Below are 20,281 nucleotides of genomic sequence, written 5' to 3' on the forward strand. Positions count from 1 at the left end.
GGCAGTTTATTCCCTTAAAAAATGACCGGCTTGGACTACAGCAAGCTTCTTCCTGGGTTGGTGACATCATAAACCCTTGCTAGTCACCGCTGATGTGACTTCTGCCCATAATGGGAAGGGGTGTGGCCTTTCCGGACAACCTGTGCTTGGCACTTCAGCCAATAAAAATACATGAAACTACATTTGGCCATCTAACCAATCAAAGACCATTGCGTTTTTCAGAGGGAGGGGCAAGTGAGGAAGCAAATGAGCTGTTCAAAGGACAGTGGAGACAGCGGTGTGGAATAAAGGTCAAATATAAGAAAAATATGGCGTATTCATTTTTTTTTTTTTTTTAATATTAAGACATGTTATACTGCGCTCTATAAACACAACCAAGACTAGGAAAAAACTAAACACAGAACCACCCCTTTAAAGAAACCAGTGTGACGTCACTTTGTTTACCATGGTATACATTTAATAGATTATAATTTAGTGTCAGTCTTTAGTGTCTGTTTTATGATATGGATGCTACAGCAACAATAATACTGTAATTTGTGTGGGAAGTGCAAATGACAACATATTAGTGTGGGACGGATTCCATCCCGATCTCGCAAAAAATGTACGTTACCTTGTCCCGCTACCGCCCGCCAGCAAATCTAGTCCTGTGCCGGACTCTATTGCGTTGGGTCCCGCGTGAGTGCAGGGGTCCGTTCTCCATACCTCTCTTAATACATCTAAGATTATTTGACAGATGCCATATCTTCGAATTGTGATAATTGAACTCTGGCTAATGTGGTTCTTCAAACAAAGAAATCATTCCCATAATATCACCACCACTGATATATTTTATTATTATTAATAAATTATTATTGCCCCTGGTTCAGGAAGGAACTCTTGTAATGAAGCTGTGGTTGGGACAGATTTTAAGTATCAGCGCAACTTAAAAATATGCAATATAATTCTGTTTACATAAAATAAGCCTCAAATACTTGTCTTTTCCCCCACTTTAAGAAAGTATCAGATGTTTTTGTGTGTCAGATGACTGACACTGTGCTTTATTGCTGTACAGGAACTTTTATAAAACATTTCAAAACAAAATATGTACCAAGACATACATTTTTTTTTCTTTGCCCACAAACATGTATTGAAGTAATAGGCATGAATATATAATTTACAGAAGGATCAGAAAGGAAGAAAACCCCCCTCCCACCCCACCCACCCAAAAAACAAAACTAAAACACATCGACTACAAAAGACAGTAATAGCCATGGTAATTTAATATTTTGTTGAGCTCCGCATATTTGAACAAGCACAAGAATCTGAATAAGATTTCAATGTCTTGAGATGAAAATGGCAGTGTTGTATTTGAGACCAGCTCATTTCAGTCAGTCAAAACCAGACTCAGCCTTGACTTGAACCAGACCATATTCTGGACTTGGACTCGAATGAGCTGGTCTCGACTACAACACTGGGAGATGTTCTCTACATATTGAGCTTAACCAAACCATTTCTGGCCATTGCTTTGCTATCAAATCAATAAGTCCATTATAACAAGGCCATGTTGGGCTGGAGGGAAATTCATAACATAATGTCTGGATGGTTTCACAGCACCAGTTAAGACAAAGGGCATGATCCAGTGAAGTCTATATCTCCACACCATATCAGACTAAGCACAGAAAAAACAGGCAGATGGAGTGTGTACGTATGAGATCTCATGCGTTAACATACGTTCCCTTTTCAACAACAGGTTAGAAAAATGGGTTCATACTGTACAGTTCTTTTTTCTCTTTCTGCTTTGTAGTATTGATGTCAAGTCAATACTAAACATTATAAAATAGCATTTTTTTCTTCTTTAATAAATTAATTTGTCAAATAATAGTATCGTAACCCTGTTAAGCAGTAAGCGATGCAAAGCAGCTATTCCAAAACTGTGGATCGAACCCATGAAGTGAGTTCCGGTCTCCATCAGCACTGGCCTGCACAGTGATTTTAATATGCGTCTCTGATCTGCAGGACTGCACAGCAGTGAAAGATTTTTAAACCACCGTCCAATGCAATGGGGAAAGGGCGTATTCACATTAGTTGGGGAGATATTAGATGCATAAGCATTAGCAGTCTCTTTCAGAGCCGTTTGTAATGATTTATAGAGCCAGAAAGTATGACTCTGAAAACTAGGCCTTAAAAGTCATCTCTAGGTTTGTTAATTTGTGTGAATCACGTTTTACATTGAAAATAATTTACTGTTTCAATACAATCATTAAACACAATTGGTTATGTAGACCATACATCTTAAGTCATTGTTTTCTCAGATTTAATGTATGTACATTCACATATTGAGACCAAAGACATTTCCATAGATCATTGTCAGAAGGGCTGAATGGGTTCTTTTAAGAAGGTGTGACATTTGGGGACACTTTTTTTTCAGCAAGACAGGACGGCACCTTTAGGATAGGCAAACAGGCATGAAGTGACAATGCTTAAACGAAACAGCGGCAAAGTGCGACTCAAACGTACTTGCACAAACACAAAAGTTCTGTACAATAAATTAAATATCTTTATACATTTTAAAGATTGACCTCAGTCCTATGTGGCTGGAGAACGGCTAAAGAGTTTACCATGAATAAACAATCACTCTGTTCTAAAATGATACTATAAAACCCACTACCTTAGTCCTTCTGTCATTGCATCCTTGCATTCAGGAATAACTTTCCATTATAAAGACAATAATTTGCCAATATACTCATAAAACATCTGCAATCTGTACATAACCATCTATTCAGTCATATTGAAGACAACCAGTTCTGCTTATTCTCAGAAAAGCGCCTATACATCAGGTACATGGCTGTGCTTATGGTGGGGCTCCTGGTGCAAACCCACTGTTCAATGTCCAAAAATATTTACCCAAGTGCTTTCAGGTAATAAATCTGGAAGTGTGCACTGTATGGACAAACCAAATTCCTCGAGACCTCTGTTTGGTGGCCTCTGGGTAACCTCACGCATTAGGAACGACGAGAGAGATGAATGTTCTGAAACTTCAGGGAGACTAAAGGTCGTATACAGATCATCTACTAAGGTACTGACATGTTACCATACAAGCCAGCATTTGTAAATAAGCACCTTTGAGGAAAAGTTTAAGAACTCGTTGCGGGAGTTGTCGGAATCCAGTCGGCAGTAATATCCATCACCAGTAATGATTGTTCCGTCTAAAGGTGTTTTAGGAGAATTGTGCTCTTTAACCATTCAATATAAATCAGGCGTCTTCAAGTTCGTCAACAGTATGTTTTGCGAAACCTCTTGGTTTCATGTTGCAGAAGTGTGCGCACATTAGCCTACAGAGTCCAGAAGCTGGTGAAAATGTTGTGGACTTGTGATGTTACAGATAATTTCCCTGAACCCTGACCTCTTTGTAAGGTCACAACCTGTGTGTGATGGTTGCCAACGCTGATGGAGGGTAACCAAAGCACCTGAAAAAGCATGAAGTCTAGCTGCTTTTCTGAACCTGAAGGACTTTGTTCACAAAGCTAGGCCTATGAGGTCAACACAAAGTTTTGTAAACTTTAAGGTCTGTCGCGTCCATGTGTCTCGAGTGCTCGAGTTGGAATAGAACTGGCACTTTTTACCCAACCCAGGCAACAACAACCACACGTGGAGCAACGAGCACCAGGGTTTAGAACTAAAATATGGCCCACAATGTAGACTATAGCACGCAGTAGCACAGTCAAGATATGTTTGCACAGCCCTAAGATAGCGTTGATGAATTGCAATCAAGGTGACGTGATGAGAACTTTAAAACAGCGAGATGTTTAGAACACTGCGAATGGGCTTCATAATAGCCATGTGACAGAGATTGGTAGTCTTTGAGGGGGTTGTTTGTAAATTGGTCCCAGTTGTCCATTAGTTGGAGAGATTAGTGGAACTGTTTTCCAAGAAACTTTTAATTCTTTCAAAAAAAGGGAAAAGATGAACAAGAACAAATTTGGATGCCCTCCTCTCCTGAGTTCAGAGTCTTGCTATGTTTAGAGGATGCCACCCCTATGTTAAGGGCAAAATATAAAAAGGGATATCTGGCCTAAGGAGTGTGGTTTAACTGAGGTTTATCTCTGGAAGACCACAATCTCTAGGACGATGCTTTCTTTCTGGGACTCTTGGTCTTCAACTTTAGGGTGGGTGAGGTGTTTGTGTGGAGCCAAGCATTCTGCCAGTCCGGTCGACCATCACAAACACTCCTCCGCCATCGCAATAATTCCTGCAGAGTGGTCCGCTGATCCCCACCTGCACGTGACCTCTGGATCACCTGGGGAAATGACAAAAAGGTTATGATTAGTAAATGATGCATAATGGATGTATCTACAGCAGGGGTAGCCAACCCTGCTCCTGGAGGGCTACCTTTCCTGCCCACTTCAGTTCCACCCCTTCCCCAAAACACCTGCCTGTTATTTTCAAGTAATCCTGAACACTTTGATTTGTTGGTTCAGGTGTGTTTGATTAGGGTTGGAGCTAAACTCTGCAGGATGGTAGCCCTCCAAAGCTGAATCCGAACTCACCCCTATAGCTTCAAAAAAAGGCATTATTCGAAGCAATTTGTAGTGGTGGATGTAATCGAGCGCACATTCTATCCAATGTACACATAATGGCTGTCAGAATTCGCTCACTCATTTTCATTCACTAACACAGTGAATAGTGATTGAGGGTTTAGGGGGTGATTTCAGATTCAACCTGAAAAGAAGTTTTGGCTACCCCTGATCTACAAGTGTCAACGCTACTTACCACACATGAACAGAACAGCAATGATCCAGATTCTAAATCCAATATAATTGGAATATTGCAACAGTAACATTACACACATAGGCAAAGCACAAAGCAGCTATAGCAGAAAATGAAATGTGTCCAGCATTTGGTGGTACTGACGTGAGATTGTATGCATCATACAATACATACAAGTGCCCTTGGTGAAGAAAGGGACAAATCATAGATGCATGTTCATCATTGTATGAAGGAATTTAGAAGGAGAATAAAAGTGCATACATATAAGAAAGGCCTTTTGATGTTAATAAAAAGAAAAGAAAAACACCTCTGCAACTGGCAACCCTACCAATACGCACATACACACAACCCGCCCATAGACATCCCCCATCCATCATACAAGCGTAATCAATAAACGGATAAATCAATCTACCCCAATCATCTGCAGCTGGTAAATGCCACAAATGGAACAGAACCTCCTGCTGTGACTCTGATCCATTCATGACGGATGCACATGGCTTTAGTTTAGTCACAGAGAAAACCCCGTCCATTTGTTATCTCTTTCTAATAGGACGTCAGATGGCACCGTGTGAGAAACAGCAGAACTATAGTGCCTAACAGGAAGACTGTGTCATTTGTTTTTATTAAAGTTAATAAGTGGAACTTACAGAATCCTTAAAAAATTGTCTTTTGAACATAAATAAGGCACGTAGAAAGTTGAAAATCTAGGCTGTTTATCTGGATCGAACCTTGGACTAAACCTATTATTACCCTTAAGCCAGGTTGCTCCAGTGTTTGCTTAAATGTTGGATACATGTTTAATGTGCTGAAGAAAATAACAGAAATAGCCAAGCAGCAGCTTTGAAAGCTACAGTACAGTTTTCAAAATGAATTAAAATTAGAAGAAATAAGGAAATAACAAACCATCTGGGACATCAATTTCTTTGATAATCAATTGAAAGTATAATTCAGCGATTCAGGCTTTGCAATTCAGATGAGATGGTGTGTCTGGAGGTTTCCAAATGAGAAATGGCCCTAATTAATAACTGGTGTCCAAATCCAGCTATAGCACCTGACTGAAAATCCAACATTATGTATACAAAAATGGCAGTAAAAAAATCCTTAAAACAATATAAAATTTTAGATTTTAAAATAAATGCATAAAATTAATAGAGAGTAGAGGTAGGAACCAGGGTAAATGTATGGAGAGTCCAAATTACTGTAACTAATGCACTATATTACCAAAAGTATTGGGACACCCTTCCAATCTGAATTTAACGGTACTTGCCTAACTGCATTTTGCCAAGTGTAAAGTTTGGTGGAGGGGGATTATGGTGTAGTGTTGTTTTTCAGGGGTTGGGCTTGGGCCCTTAGTTCCGTTGAAAGGAACTCTTAATGCTTCAGCATACCAAGACATTTTGGACAATTTCATACTCCCAATGTTGTGGGAACAGTTTGGGGACGGCCCCTTCCTGTTCTAACATGACTGCGCACCAGTGCACAAAGCAAGATCCATAAAGACATGGATGAGTGAGTTTGGTGTTGAGGAACTTGACTGGCCTGCACAGAGTCCTGACCTCAACCCGATAGAACATCTTTGGGAGGAATTAGAGCGAAGACTGCAAGCCAGGCCTTCTTGTCCAACATCAGTGCCTGGCCTCATAAATGTGCTTCTAGAAGAATGGTCAAAAATTCCCATAAACACACTCCTAAACCTTGTGGTATAGCTGTAAAGGGTGGGCTAACTCCATAATAAACCCTCCGGATTAAGAATGGAATGTCATTAAAGTTCATGTGAATGTAAAGGCAGGCATCCCACAACTTTTGGTAATTTGTTGTGTTTGATATGCTAATTGTATGACACTCCCCTAAACCCTTCATGTCATAGCTAGGGGAATGTATGTTTAATGCTGATAATCTTCCTGTTCTCAGCATGATGAGAGCGTTTAGGAAGATACGGGGGCTGAGCATACAGTAGATAGTATTGTTAGACTATCTCAAATGACGTAACGGGATGCCCCTGGCCTATTTTACCACTCCAGTCCGCTCTGAGAGGGAACTCAGCCGGAAACATTGTGAGAGTGAGAGAGTGCAGTGGTGATGTTACAGTACAGCAGAAGCGTATTCTAGGAATCCAGGCCATTTACAGAGACGTGCACACCCACGCACACTGCTAGAAAGTACTGATCCATAATTTACACCTATCTGTCGACTCCCAGTCTCACAAAGATGGCACACAGTGTACCAAACAGAACAAATTGTGCAAACACACACACAGTCAGCCAATCACGCACACTCATTAAGACCAAGCACGTCTTTGTCAATCACTGCATTCACACCTGTAATGCTATCTGGACGGTACACAAAGCCACACGTAAAGCACCTGGATCGCATGCAATTATTTATATTCAAGCAAAAGAACATACTTAACCTTGCATTATTTATGGGCTTCATCAAAGGGCATATGCACACTTGGAGATGTAGAATACAGACAGGCGGGCAACATGACCACTTACATTCTAAATTAAGCCCAACCTCTGTAACCATCGGGGACATCCAGTTCTTTGACAATCAATTGACAAAATATTCAGTGATTCAGACTTTGCAATTCAAATGAGATGGGGTTTCTGAAGGTTTCCAAACAACAAACGGCCCCCATTATGCGCTAGTGTTCAAATCTTTGGAAAAAATAGAATTATTTCACAACCAAATATATAGATTAATTTTCATTTTCTTTCACCACTGGATTTTTTTACATCGTTTTAGGCATAATATTTGCCAGTGTAAGAAAAGTAAACCTCAAATAAAGATAATAATAAACAAATCTTATTCTTACACAATTTTAAATTTATATATAAGGGATGCAACAATACAGTTAGTCCCCGGTTCAATACATACCTCTGTTTTTATGTTTTTTTTTTTTTTTTGCTATTCTATTCCTAGGCAACAGGAACAGAAAAAGATTAAGCAGAAAATGTTTTTATTGCAATTCTTCATTGTATTGTAGTAATGAAAACCCTTACTTAAACTTAAAACTTTACTTAAAAACCTTTGTACACATTCCCAGTGTATTGTATTATTTTTATATATATATATATATATATATAAGATTTACAGTGGCAGCTCAGATATGTACAGTAGCATTTAAGTATGAAATTGAATGAATAAATGTAGGCTAAAATTAAAACTACAGTCTTTAATATACAAAAGCTACTATATTAAAGGTCTTTTGTTTTTGTTTTTTATTAACATCATTTTTGAGGTGAACTGTCCCTTTTAAGAACAAGCGGTTCACGAGGCTGTGCTGCAATCAATTGAAGACCTGCTCGTATCTCATATACAGGCGCACACAATTTTACTTTCACTTTAGACATAACCGACTGTGTTTATATGTAAACCTTGTGTGTATTTGACAGTTTTAGTGCAGTAAGACTGTCCAGTAATCACGTGTGTTTGATAGACGTTTAGTACTCGTACTCTATGCAGAACTGTTTAAACGTCAAGGCTATATATATATATATATATATATATATATATATATATATATATATATATATATATATATATATATATATATATATATATATATATATATATATATATAATAAAACATTTTTCTTTTTTTGCAGCATACATCTCTTTTGAACTGTATACAATTCTGTATACAATTTAAAAAATCTAAAACAGCATATGCCAACACAAAGGGCTGTCATTTCTGAAAGTGTGTATGAAAATAAGGGCAGCTGGTCAGTAGGTTTAGAAGGATGGGAGGACACATGGAATTACCCTGTCTCTGGGGAGAGGGGTGGCCCGTGGCCTGACATTCAGCCTGGCTCACCCCTTCATGAGATACAGGGCTGGAACTCAATACGGGTCATGCCTGATTGTCAGCGCAGTGAAAGGTCAGCGAGGACATGTGAGGCTCATCACGTTCTTATCATCCATGAAGCCTCTACAGCAAGGACTGCACTGCATTAGCCCTGACACCTACTAAAGCAATCTAGATACAAAGGGCAAAGGTCAGGGAATCCTTATTAACACGGTTATTATGGGATTCTCACTCTGCTGGGGCATTTGGCGGAACATATAACTTGCTCATCACCTCTAATGTTTTCCTCATTGTCATTTTTATATGAGAAAATATCTACTGCTACTTCTTATCTACGCCGTGCACGCCGATCAGGAATAACATTATGTCAGCCTTACTAATATCGTGTTGGTCCCCCTTCTTCTGCCAAAACAGCCCTGACCTGTTGAGGCATGGACTCCACTAGACCCCTGAAGGTGTTCTGTGTTATCTGGCATCAAGATGTTAGCAGCCAATCCTTTAAGTTATGTAAGTTGCAAGGTGGGGCCTCCATGGATCGGACTTGTTTGTTCAGCACATCCCACAGATGCTCAATTGGATTGAGATCTGGGGAATTTGGAGGCCAAGTCAACACCTCAAACTCGTTGTTTTGCTGCTCAAACTATTCTTGAACCATTTTTACTTTGTGGCAGGGTGCATTATCCTGCTGAAAGAGGCCAAAGACACCAGGGAGTACTTTTACCGTGAAAGGGTGCACATGGTCTGCAACAATGCTTAGGTAAGTGATACATTCACATGGATGGCAGAACATTGCCCAAAGCATCACACTGCCTCCGTCTTGCCTATTTCCCATAGTGCATCCTGGTGCCATATGTGTTTCCAAGGTAAGTGACACACACACACCTGGACATCCACGTGATGTCAAAGAAAACGCTTTCTATCAGAACCAGCATTAACTTCTAGAGCAATTTGAGCAAAAGTATCTCGTCTGTTTGGACCACACAGGCCAGCCTTCGTCCCCCCATGTGCATCATTTGTTTTGCAATATTGTCTAGTTTAATACTGTGAAGCTGCTTTGTAACAATCATCATTGTAAAAGCGCTATACAAATAAAGTTGATTTATTGATTGTTTAATGAGCTAAAATCCTTACGCTTGCCCATTTTCCTGCTTCTAACACATCAACTTTGAGGACAGAATATTCAGAAACTGATCAGTGTATTCAGCAAAATTGGATGCTATTAATTTTATTCATTTTTATGGTTCATATCCTTTAACATTTCTCAGTGGCTTTCAACTAGTCACAAGCTAAAATTTGTTGCATGTCTGTTGTGATAGCATCATGGAACACAAGAAAAAAAACTATTAATCAAATGGAACTCACCATATAATTGTTTAAGTTAAGATAGTGAAATAAACAGGCTTAACTTAACAAATGTCCAATCAAACTTCCAATGAAATGTTAGGTGTGCAACTACTGTGTGCTTTGTTGTGTGAATTATTGACTGCTGAGAGCATGAAACTTGCATTCAAGAAACTACATACTGAACTGGAGGATAGACAATTTTTAACAAACTTGGCTTTTTTTTGTCCCTCAAACTCCAATTGCCCTGCCTATTCTGTACACTTTCCCTTATATAGGCTTGTGGGGTATAAATGTCTCCGTATTATATCTTTTGGGGAGTAAATGTACAGATTGTGGTCTACAGAGAGATGTGTGTTAATCTCTTTCTGTCCCAGCCGTACAGATGTGCAGTGGGATTCTCCAATGGCTCTTTTATCATTCATCCTTTAAGAAGATTAGAAACCTCTCCTCCTCCCTTATCCTGTCCCACCCCTCTACAAGAACCGTTAACCCATGGGACCCCCTCAAAGTGACCAGTCATGTGCAGATGTGAGGTCTTTCAATTCTCCATTCCACATTTTCTCTTAGCATCTCATCATGAGTGTTACATAAAAAATAAAATAAAAATACTGTAACCACTGTAAGAAAATTCATGTGTTTGTCTACAAAAATGTACCATGGCAATACCATGTTTCTTTTGCTGCTCAAAAGTTTGGGATCAGAACGAGTGTCCTTGTGTCCACCACGGCAGGATTATTTAGATCAAAAATAAATTTAATAAATAACTAGCCTAGAAATTTAGACGCACCCTAGCGGTAGCAAATCGAATTTGCAGCGAGTGTCGTCTAGCAACTCTCCATAGACTTGAGCTGGAAAAACCAAACTCTGGTCAGGCCAATCACATTGCTTATTGTGTTGGTTGGCGGTCTTAAAATAATGACGGTAGAGTTGCGGAGGTTCGGCGTGCTACTTGTAAACAACGAAGCTGGCGAACGGCGGTCTTTCAAGACGGCTTGGGCCGCAAATCTGGAAGACTTGGAGTTAACCTTTTCTTTGAGAAAAGAACAGCACGGAAATCATTCTTAAGAAGGGAAGATGTGTTCAGAGTTTTGCCGACTGGATATAGAAAGTTTAATCTATAAACTAGCTCCGCTTCACATAGCTTTGGTTGATTGTAGTGTATTGCGCGTAGAGGGATTTTAAAAGACAACCGTTCATCCCGCCCCTCGGATTGAGCCCTGTCAATTGTGAATTCCCAGACCAACATCTAGCCTAGGTCTGGCTTGTCAGGCTAATAAATAACAGCAATATTGTGAAATATTAGTTTAAAATAGCTATTCTACTTAAGTAGATGGTAATCCTATGGTACTGAATGATTACCATATTTATATACCACACTATTTACATAGCACTCTGTGGTACTTGCAAAAACAACATGGCAACATGATAGATGTGTGTATAGAGGTACCAGGTCCAAAAAATTTACTTTTTTTTTTTTATCATTGTATCCATACATCAAGATGGAATCTGACAAATGGATTTAAATATGTATTAAATGGAACTAAGAACTGATTTCTGAAAAGCATTTTGAGATGAGCCATAATACTTAAACAAACATGGAAGTATTTGTATAATTCTATGAATTGCAGACGTTTCAGTTTTGAAGATTCTATAGAGTTTCATCCGCATTTAGACACATTTATCTATTTTATATTTTCACTGTTTAGCTATCAAACACACTGCCAGTTCTTCTCTAACTGTTTTGGCTTCCAATCGTCATAATTTTGCTTCACTTCTTCAAACTGCCGCAGTGTTTAATTCGTAGAGGAACATAATAAAGTCAGACTGGGAACACAGCTGTCGAAAAACACTCTCTGAGGAACCCAGAGCCCTCTCATTAATTTCCGAAGCTGATGGAAGTCCTTGGCCTTAAAGTCTGCCATTAAATCAACTGTGTTTATTGAAGATTAGCCTATCCACAAGCAGAGGAACTTAAGGACAAATTGCAAGTGCTGCGGTTCAATTGGCAAGCGGAGGCAGTGAATGGAACAGCATTGGAGAGGTCCGTGTGGCACAGCTAGACTGCTCTGATCAGATTGCAGCCACTGAAAGGAGAAAAAAACAAACCTTCAACCGCCAGTTTGTTTTGATTAGATACAACAGAAGCCAATTGTGCGCACTCACAGAAGACAGAATGAAGATTAGTATGTGGGCATATTTGAAAAGGTGTAGCCACAAATAAAGGTAGACACGATGGTAATTATTGCAAAATAATTTTCCTCAGTAAAACAAACATTACAGTGCCTTGCGAAAGTATTCGGCCCCCTTGAACTTTGCGACCTTTTGCCACATTTCAGGCTTCAAACAAAGATATAAAACTGTAATTTTTTGTGAAGAATCAACAACAAGTGGGGCACACTGCACTGTGATAGTCTCAGAGGTCCATTTAAAGTGCAGGGAGCATCATGAAGAACAAGGAAAACACTGGGCAGGCCCGAGATACTGTTGTGGAGAAGTTTAAAGCCAGATTTGGTTACAGAAAGATTTTCCAAGCTTTAAACATCCCAAGGAGCACTGTGCAAGCGATAATATTGAAATGGAAGAAGTATCAGACCACTGCAAATCTACCAAGACCTGGCCGTCCCTCTAAACTTTCAGCTCATACAAGGAGAAGACTGATCAGAGATCCAGCCAAGAGGCCCATGATCACTCTGGATGAACTGCAGAGATCTACAGCTGAGGTGGGAGACTCTGTCCAAAGGACAACAATCAGTCGTATACTGCACAAATCTGGCCTTAATGGAAGAGTGGCAAGAAGAAAGCCATTTCCTAAAAATATCCATAAAAAGTGTAATTTAAAGTTTGTCACAAGCCACCTGGGGGACACACCAAACATGTGGAAGAAGGTGCTCTGGTCAGATGAAACCAAAATTGAACTTTTTGGCAACAATGCAAAACGTTCTGTTTGGCGTAAAAGCAACACAGCTCATCACCCTGAACACACCATCCCCACTGTCAAACAAGGTGGTGGCAGCATCATGGTTTGGGCCTGCTTTTCTTCAGCAGGGACAGGGAAGACGGTTCAAATTGATGGGAAGATGGATGGAGCCAAATACAGGACCATTCTGGAAGAAAACCTGATGGAGTCTGCAAAAGACCTGAGACTGGGACGGAGATTTGTCTTCCAACAAGACAATGATCCAAAACATAAAGCAAAATCTACAATGGAATGGTTCAAAAATAAACATATCCAAGTGTTAGAATGGCCAAGTCAAAGTCCAGACCTGAATCCAATCGAGAATCTGTGGAAAGAACTGAAAACTGCTGTTCACAAACGCTCTCCATCCAACCTCATTGAGCTCGAGCTTTTCTGCAAGGAGGAATGGGCAAAAATGTCAGTCTCTTGATGTGCAAAACTGATAGACATACCTCAAGCGACTTACAGCTGTAATCGCAGCAAAAGGTGGCGCTACAAAGTATTAACTTAAGGGGGCCGAATAATTTTGCACGCCCAATTTTTCAGTTTTTGATTTGTTAAAAAAGTTTAAAATATCCAATAAATTTCATTCCACTTCATGATTGTGTCCTACTTGTTGATTCTTCACAAAAAAGTACAGTTTTATATCTTTGTTTGAAGCCTGAAATGTGGCAAAAGGTCACAAAGTTCAAGGGAGTGAATACTTTCGCAAGGCACTGAACATTTATCAAACTCTTGTTATGTGCCAAAAGTGGAACAAAATGGCAACGCGAGTACTATAGCAGATGCTTTTACTCTGGATTGGTCACTAAACAGTACTGTAAGATCCAGTGAGATGCACTTGAATTCACCAAACACTCATATCTCTGAGACTTAAACTAGTTTAAAGCTAGATAAAACAGTGCTGACAAACAGGAGAAGCACTGAAAAGCCTTCTGACTGTATCTTTATGCACAATCTACAAATCACAACACGCCATCAATCATCTAGAAATCATTATGATTTGATTTATGTCTTCTGATTGGTTTCTATGGACTTTAGTAGGGGTGTAACGGTAAACTTATTCGTACCGAACCCTTTTGGTACAGGACTTCTTAAACGGTGCACGTGTACCGAATGGTTCCGAAGCAATCTTTAACAGTTAACTGGCTTGTTTTATGCGTGTGACATATCCAAGTTCCCATGGATATATTAGGTATTCTGTCCATTTTATAATGAAATTCAAACAATAAATGCCGTTTTGACTCTTTAATGTATGATAGATTACAGTATATGCGCAAGTGAACGTGATCATCTCTTCCTAGTCAAACAAATAAACGTGAATCAACAGCTGACGGTATGACAACTTACTGAAACATTATGTTCTGTAATCGCTCCATGGTTCAGCGATGGAAAGACGCAAATACAACGGCTTGTACACAATGTAACGTAGCATTTACCTCAGGCAAGTCATTCAGTGTCCACAGCTGTTACTTCACTATAGAAATTAATTATTTCCCTAAATATATGCACTATTAGCCTATATATTCATTCTACATAACCTGTTAGTGATGTCTTGGTTATTTTATGTATGTTTAAAAAAATGTCATGAAAACCAATGTTGTATATACAATTTATACCGTGCATAAATGATTATATTTCAACAAATTGGAGTAAAAACTAGATTATGTAATAATTACATTTAGAAGTTGATGCAAAAATTATCTTATGTTAAGTTTACATGTTTGCATACAATGTGTTATTATAAAATAAATAAACTGAATTTGGGCTAATAGTTTGGGCTCTGTTATGTTATAGTAATGTGCAAGTAAGGGCTCCCTATATACAGTTTCCAGCGTCAGTAGATTTTTTTTTTTTTATCTTTAAGAAACTTTTCGTTATAACGGAATTACTTTACGGACAGACACAATTTGTTTAAACCACTGTTTGATAAAACATAAAAATAATTTTATTTTTAGTTTAATAGTTTTCTCCCCCTTGCGGTACCAAACCCACACCGAACTGTGACTTCAAATCCAAGGTATGTACCCCGAACCATCAGTTTTGTGTATCATTACAGCCCTAGCATTTAGTGGTTTCTACCAACGAAAATGATCATTTAACTGTGTGGAGGGCATTCGATCAATATCATTATCTAGTTTTTGACGGAGGGGCATTTAGCAGCTTTTGCATCTGAACTCTTCATACATTAAATGTATTAACAGAGCAAAGGAACATAATTCAAGTATTTTAATGATTTTAAGCTGTAGCATTTGTGCAATTTTTAAATGTTTGCGGGCTACTGTTTTTTATACAAATACCATAGAAACAATATTGTTACATTTTAGCATGGTATTAAGGTGCTATATGCATGGCTACAACTGTGGTAATTATGAAATGTATACTATGGATGACAAATGGTTTATTTTAAATAAAATGCAGAATATTTTAATTTTACCATAATAAAAATGTGTTTTGTTACAATTTTTAACAGATGTTACCGTTTTTGTTAATGAACATATTTACATCTGCAACTCAAGCTACTGTCCAAAACAAAACAAAAACATTAATAATGCAGCCTGCACTGCGAATTGAGCTGAAGATATGTGCCAAAATCAGGCAACACAAACCTGTTTCATGATTTGAAACAATATCGTGGTCCATTTGATGATGAATTTAGCAGAAACTAAGATATCTGCCTTTAAAATCAAGATAATTCAAGATTTGACATTTATAGTTAATAATCGATATCGACTGATATGAAAAATGTATTCCTTCTAATTTTTATACCTCTTATTTAAATTTTAAAAAAAATGTTTTCGCCATAATACCCAGCCCTACTTGGTTTAGTGTTCATGTGATGTCTTTTGGAGGACAGTCTCCTTGCACATGGTAAGGAAAGCGATTGAAAAGTACTGCCGCTATCAAAGTGCTACTAAATGTACTTCAGTCTCTTCTGAGAAACTCTTAAGCATGTCTTGGGCGATGGCGCACTCTCTCAAACACAAACACGAACTTACAATCCCAGGCTTGGTGCATCAAGTACAAGCTCTTCACCAGTAATTGAAATCCTATGGGTGCAGAAGGACAGTTCATTAAAAAGGCTAGGCTCATGTCTAACCATAATCCTCTAACTAACGCTCCTTAGCTGTTTCTCTGAATGTTCTTGAAAAGCCTTCAGACAATTTGAGGACATCAAAAAGCTGTGAAATCTTGAAAGGCATATCAAACCAGGTTGAGGCAGGACAAACCTGGTGAGTCCTGATAATTTAAAGGTTTTACAGGCTGATCTGACCCTGTGTGGCTCCTAAGCCAATATAAGCTTGTATGCAAGAAGTTAGAGGACGTTTGAGGCAAAGTGTGCTACAGAGCTCAAGAATAACAGCTCTTGGGACAGTCTTTCTGGTCTTCTATAATGTCATTGCATTTTACAGAATTGTACTATTGTTATTCAAAATAATTACATTCAAAACCGTTCAATGAACGTAATGTAAACACTAAAGATTTTGATGCGCCATACGAATTATAGGCCACTAGATGGTTTACACAAACTAAACCAATGATAAATTGGCAGACTGTAGTCCGCATCTAGACCCCAGCATGTTTCCATCTGGACCGCGAGACTAAACGGTAGCACTATTTTCCTGTTTCTAGTTGAAGTGAGAAGAGCGTCAAAACAGCGGTGCGGCTCTCACCACAAGCACTCAGCGATGCACTCATATTTCAGTGCTATATCCTCTAGTAGTTTTACCTAAATCTTCATTTAAGCCCTTTCAGCTTTGTGCTTGTTCTCTTTTTCCAGAAGCATCCTGCAATGACGGAGCTTACACTCAAACGCAAGCCGTCTTTTTGTGTTGTTGACAACTTTGTGCATATTAGACAGTTTAAGCGCAATAGTATGTGAAAGAGAACTTAGTTTATTATAGGACTGCAGCTATCGATTCTTTTAGATCTTATTCCATCGATTAATCGACTAATTAAATAAGTCATTTTTCTTTATTTAAAGAGCAATACTAAATATAATAGAGAAAATAAGAAGGGTATCTTTAAACAATTTTTTCTTTATAGAAAAAAAAGTTTTATTGCTAAAATTGCACACATTTCGGTCTGTAAAAACTAAACCAATTTAGTGCATTCAATTGTCATATATAAAAATTATATTTCTTAAATAACCTAAACCAGGATCGACAACCTATACCGCACACGGAGGAGTAAACGGAGCAAAAGCGAGATATGAGTTTGTATTTAATTCAGATAAAGTACATCGCACATACAGATCTATATTTTGAGCTAATCATGCATCATAGTAACACAGCTTGTTTCAATAAAATCAATAAAAGCTAGAACGCTGCACATCACTCGCACCAACAGTTACAGTGATATAGTATATAAAGTCCTTTTAAATATTTTGCATACACATAACAATGATGGTGGTGCATGTGCAAACTACATGTATGTGTTTCGAGTTGGAATGTTTCTTTTTATTACCCACCTGAGCCGCAGGTATAACAGCAATCTTGGTCCTTACACAGACAAATTATTTCTGCAACATGACCGTGTGTAATTAAATGGACTAAATTAAGCTTTGAGGCAAATTTTACCTTGGATGTTTTTTATTAATTCGAGTAACTCTACTCATTACTTGAGGAATCGTTTCAGCCCTAGTTTATTACTCCCATGGCGTGCCTTCTGACACCCAGCTTTCTGTGAGTGTGAAAACCATTTATCAGAAGTTTAAACGCTTTATATCTGATAATAAACGTTTTATGATGATGAAAAACTGCAATTTCAAGTGAGTGTGACCATGGTAGAGATGATAATCAAAACCAAACTGATGTTTTAGTTTTTGACAGAGTATCGGAGGCATGAGCTTTAAAGGCTCCGCCCTCTTCTGGAAAGCAGGGCGGGGAGCAGCAGCTAATTTGCATTTAAAGTTACATGCACAAGCATGTTTTTCTTCCACTCAAAAATGGGCAACATAGTATAATGCATTTATATGTGGGTTATTTTGAGCTGAAACATCATGGACGCATTCTGGGGATAACTCAGATTTACATCTTGTAAAAAGGTGCATAAGTCATTTGATGTTAAATGTTTTGAAGATGACACAAAGTTGCACAATTATTCTGTTTTCATTAACAATAACTGAAATCAAATACTAGCGGCCATCCCTGGTATATTTCCATTTGCATCATTTACACACTGTTCACGCTGGCCGTATGTGTGGCACATGTGAACATTTGTTTGTGGTTGAAACACAAGAGTCATTGATTCAGTGCAGAGATGTGGCTCCGCTCCACACACCCTATAAGGCATGATTCAGCAGACAACAATGAGCATCTCAGCATGAGGACAAACTTCATAAAGAGCCTCTGTCTCAGAGGAAAATCAATAAGCAAAACTTAGGAAAGAAGAAAACGCAAAAATATGGGTTGAATGAGGGATCAAGGAAAGAGCAGGGCATGTACGGTACGCAGCAACAAAAGAAGAACCAGCGGTGAGGGATGAAGAAATTTCAACAAAAACTGCAGCTCATTTTCACATGAAAAAAAGACTGGACTGTGACTGTCTCCTGTCACATTCAGGAGGAAACTCTATTAAATGTGAACTGTATGGTAGTTCATTTAAAGTTAATGTAACCCTAAATAATATTACAGTTACAATAATAGTTAACCCACAAATTCAAGTTATGCCATCATTTTTTCATCTTTATCAAATTTGTATGCTTTTATTCTGTGGAAGCGTGGACTATTATGATGCTTTAAGGTAGTTTTTGGAGCTTGACAGGAAACTGCCTGAACTTTGTTCAGAATTTCTCATTACAGAAAGAAAGTTACATAGCATAAGTAGATGACTAAATGATGAGTCAGTTTTCAATGAATTTTATATTGATTACCGGAACTTCATTATTTTCCTACTTTTTCGCAAGAGCGATTCCTAAACACTGCAGAGCTGCAGTTTCCTTCAATAGCATGAAAAGCGAAACGGAAAAGACGGGAATTGCAAGGTGCAGGGCAGTCAGTGAGGTACTGTGCTATAGACCAGACTCACCCCATCCCTACACAGGCCTGAGGGCTCATTCAGCCCCCCTGCCTACAGCGCCGCCCCCGCACCGAAGGGCGAGAAGTTGAGGTGACTCCTCTGGAAGAGAGGAAAGAAAGACAGAGAGAGAGAGCATTCAAAACACATATACAGCATTTCTTACATTCACAACATGAAATCATGTTCTCAAAATAAACGTGATAACCTGCAGCGCATGTGCAGACATTATTGAAAGCCAAGGAAACTTACATTTAAAGAGATTGGAAGGTATGATTTTCAGTACAAAGTTGCTTTGATAGGCATAATCTGCTTCAAGATGTACCACAAAAATGTACACAGCAACTAATACAAATGAAATAAAAAAATTATAATAGCCCAAAAATGTATCTGGACACCTTAGTTTATATTTAAAATATAAAATCAATCACTGATTCACAGACATGCAAACTTGTCGCTTTTCTGCGACAATGCACGTTTTCTTGGTCAATTGGGTAATTTACGTGAATTGTGCAGAACCGGAGAGTTTTTGTTTTGGGGGTGGGCGTAGGTAGGCACGGTAAAAATGACGTCATTGCAACAACGCACATCTGCATCCAAAGATGCACGACTGAGTCGAATCTGCCCGAGCAGACGGATAGTAAATCTCATCACACAGACAACCACTTTGCACGTCTAAATCAGTCAAGTAAATGTCTCGTCCGTTTGGGGAGAAAAAGTATAAACAAAGCTTTAGGCAGTTTAGGAAGTCATTCATGATGTGGGTAAGAAGTTAAATGTGACTGTTTACTAGGGTTGGGTACCAAACTCTGTACTTTTAAGGGCACCGACCGAATTATGTTTGTACTACCGCACCGATTCACATCAAATCAATCTGTACCACATTTTGGTACCTGAGATTGAGAACGCATCTAGTGATATAGACTAGTGCCTGTGAATATTAGACAACAAAAATACTATGTACGAATCCGTGTGACCGCACACACATAGAATTGCGTTTGACAGTCGCGTGTTTCCGTCTCATACGAGGACATAAACGAATGTCAGTCATCTCCAGAGCAGCTCTGAGAGTTAAGTCACTTCATCAGTATTTTACCGTTTCATTGTGTCATCACACAGAAACTCAGAGGTATACACGGCAACCCTTCAAAATAAAAGTTGAGAAATATATCACTATTGTACAGTAGAGTTTAGAGACGTCTAATCTTTATTTTTAGTAATATCACAATTTTCTTGTTTTAATTTGAACAGTATAAAGCTCAGTTGTTAAAAAGTTAAAATAAGTTTAATTTAATATTATCTTCATTTGATTACCAGAAAATGCACGACTCTGGCATAATGTCAATAACAGTTATTAACTTAGTTTCTTTACAGATATTGACGTATCGCTTAAAGGTGCACTATGTAGT

The 20,281-nt window shown here is 38.5% G+C and overlaps 1 protein-coding gene and 1 long non-coding RNA gene across 6 annotated transcripts in view; one reads left to right on the plus strand and one right to left on the minus strand.

The window, feature by feature from the left end:
• LOC137075158 (uncharacterized) overlaps positions 1-11,492 on the plus strand; it is a 49,187-nt gene extending 37,695 nt beyond the window's left edge. The window contains exon 3 of the long non-coding RNA XR_010905002.1: positions 10,273-11,492. This is a non-coding gene — a long non-coding RNA (uncharacterized lncRNA). The remainder of the gene's footprint in view (positions 1-10,272) is intronic.
• Positions 1,237-20,281, minus strand: part of myo16 (myosin XVI) — a 278,734-nt gene continuing 259,689 nt past the window's right edge. For 3 of the 5 annotated variants that reach the window (XM_067443432.1, XM_067443430.1, XM_067443429.1), the window contains exon 35: positions 1,237-4,276. In XM_067443432.1, the coding sequence (XP_067299533.1) occupies positions 4,100-4,276 (177 nt within the window). In that variant the 3' untranslated portion in view covers positions 1,237-4,099. Of the gene's footprint in view, positions 4,277-18,884; positions 18,975-20,281 lie in introns of all 5 variants that reach the window. The other 2 variants (XM_067443434.1, XM_067443433.1) reach the window with 1 other exon arrangement.

The sequence above is a fragment of the Pseudorasbora parva genome, chromosome 5, assembly GCF_024679245.1.
Source record: "Pseudorasbora parva isolate DD20220531a chromosome 5, ASM2467924v1, whole genome shotgun sequence".
In the NCBI taxonomy this organism is placed as follows: domain Eukaryota; kingdom Metazoa; phylum Chordata; class Actinopteri; order Cypriniformes; family Gobionidae; genus Pseudorasbora; species Pseudorasbora parva.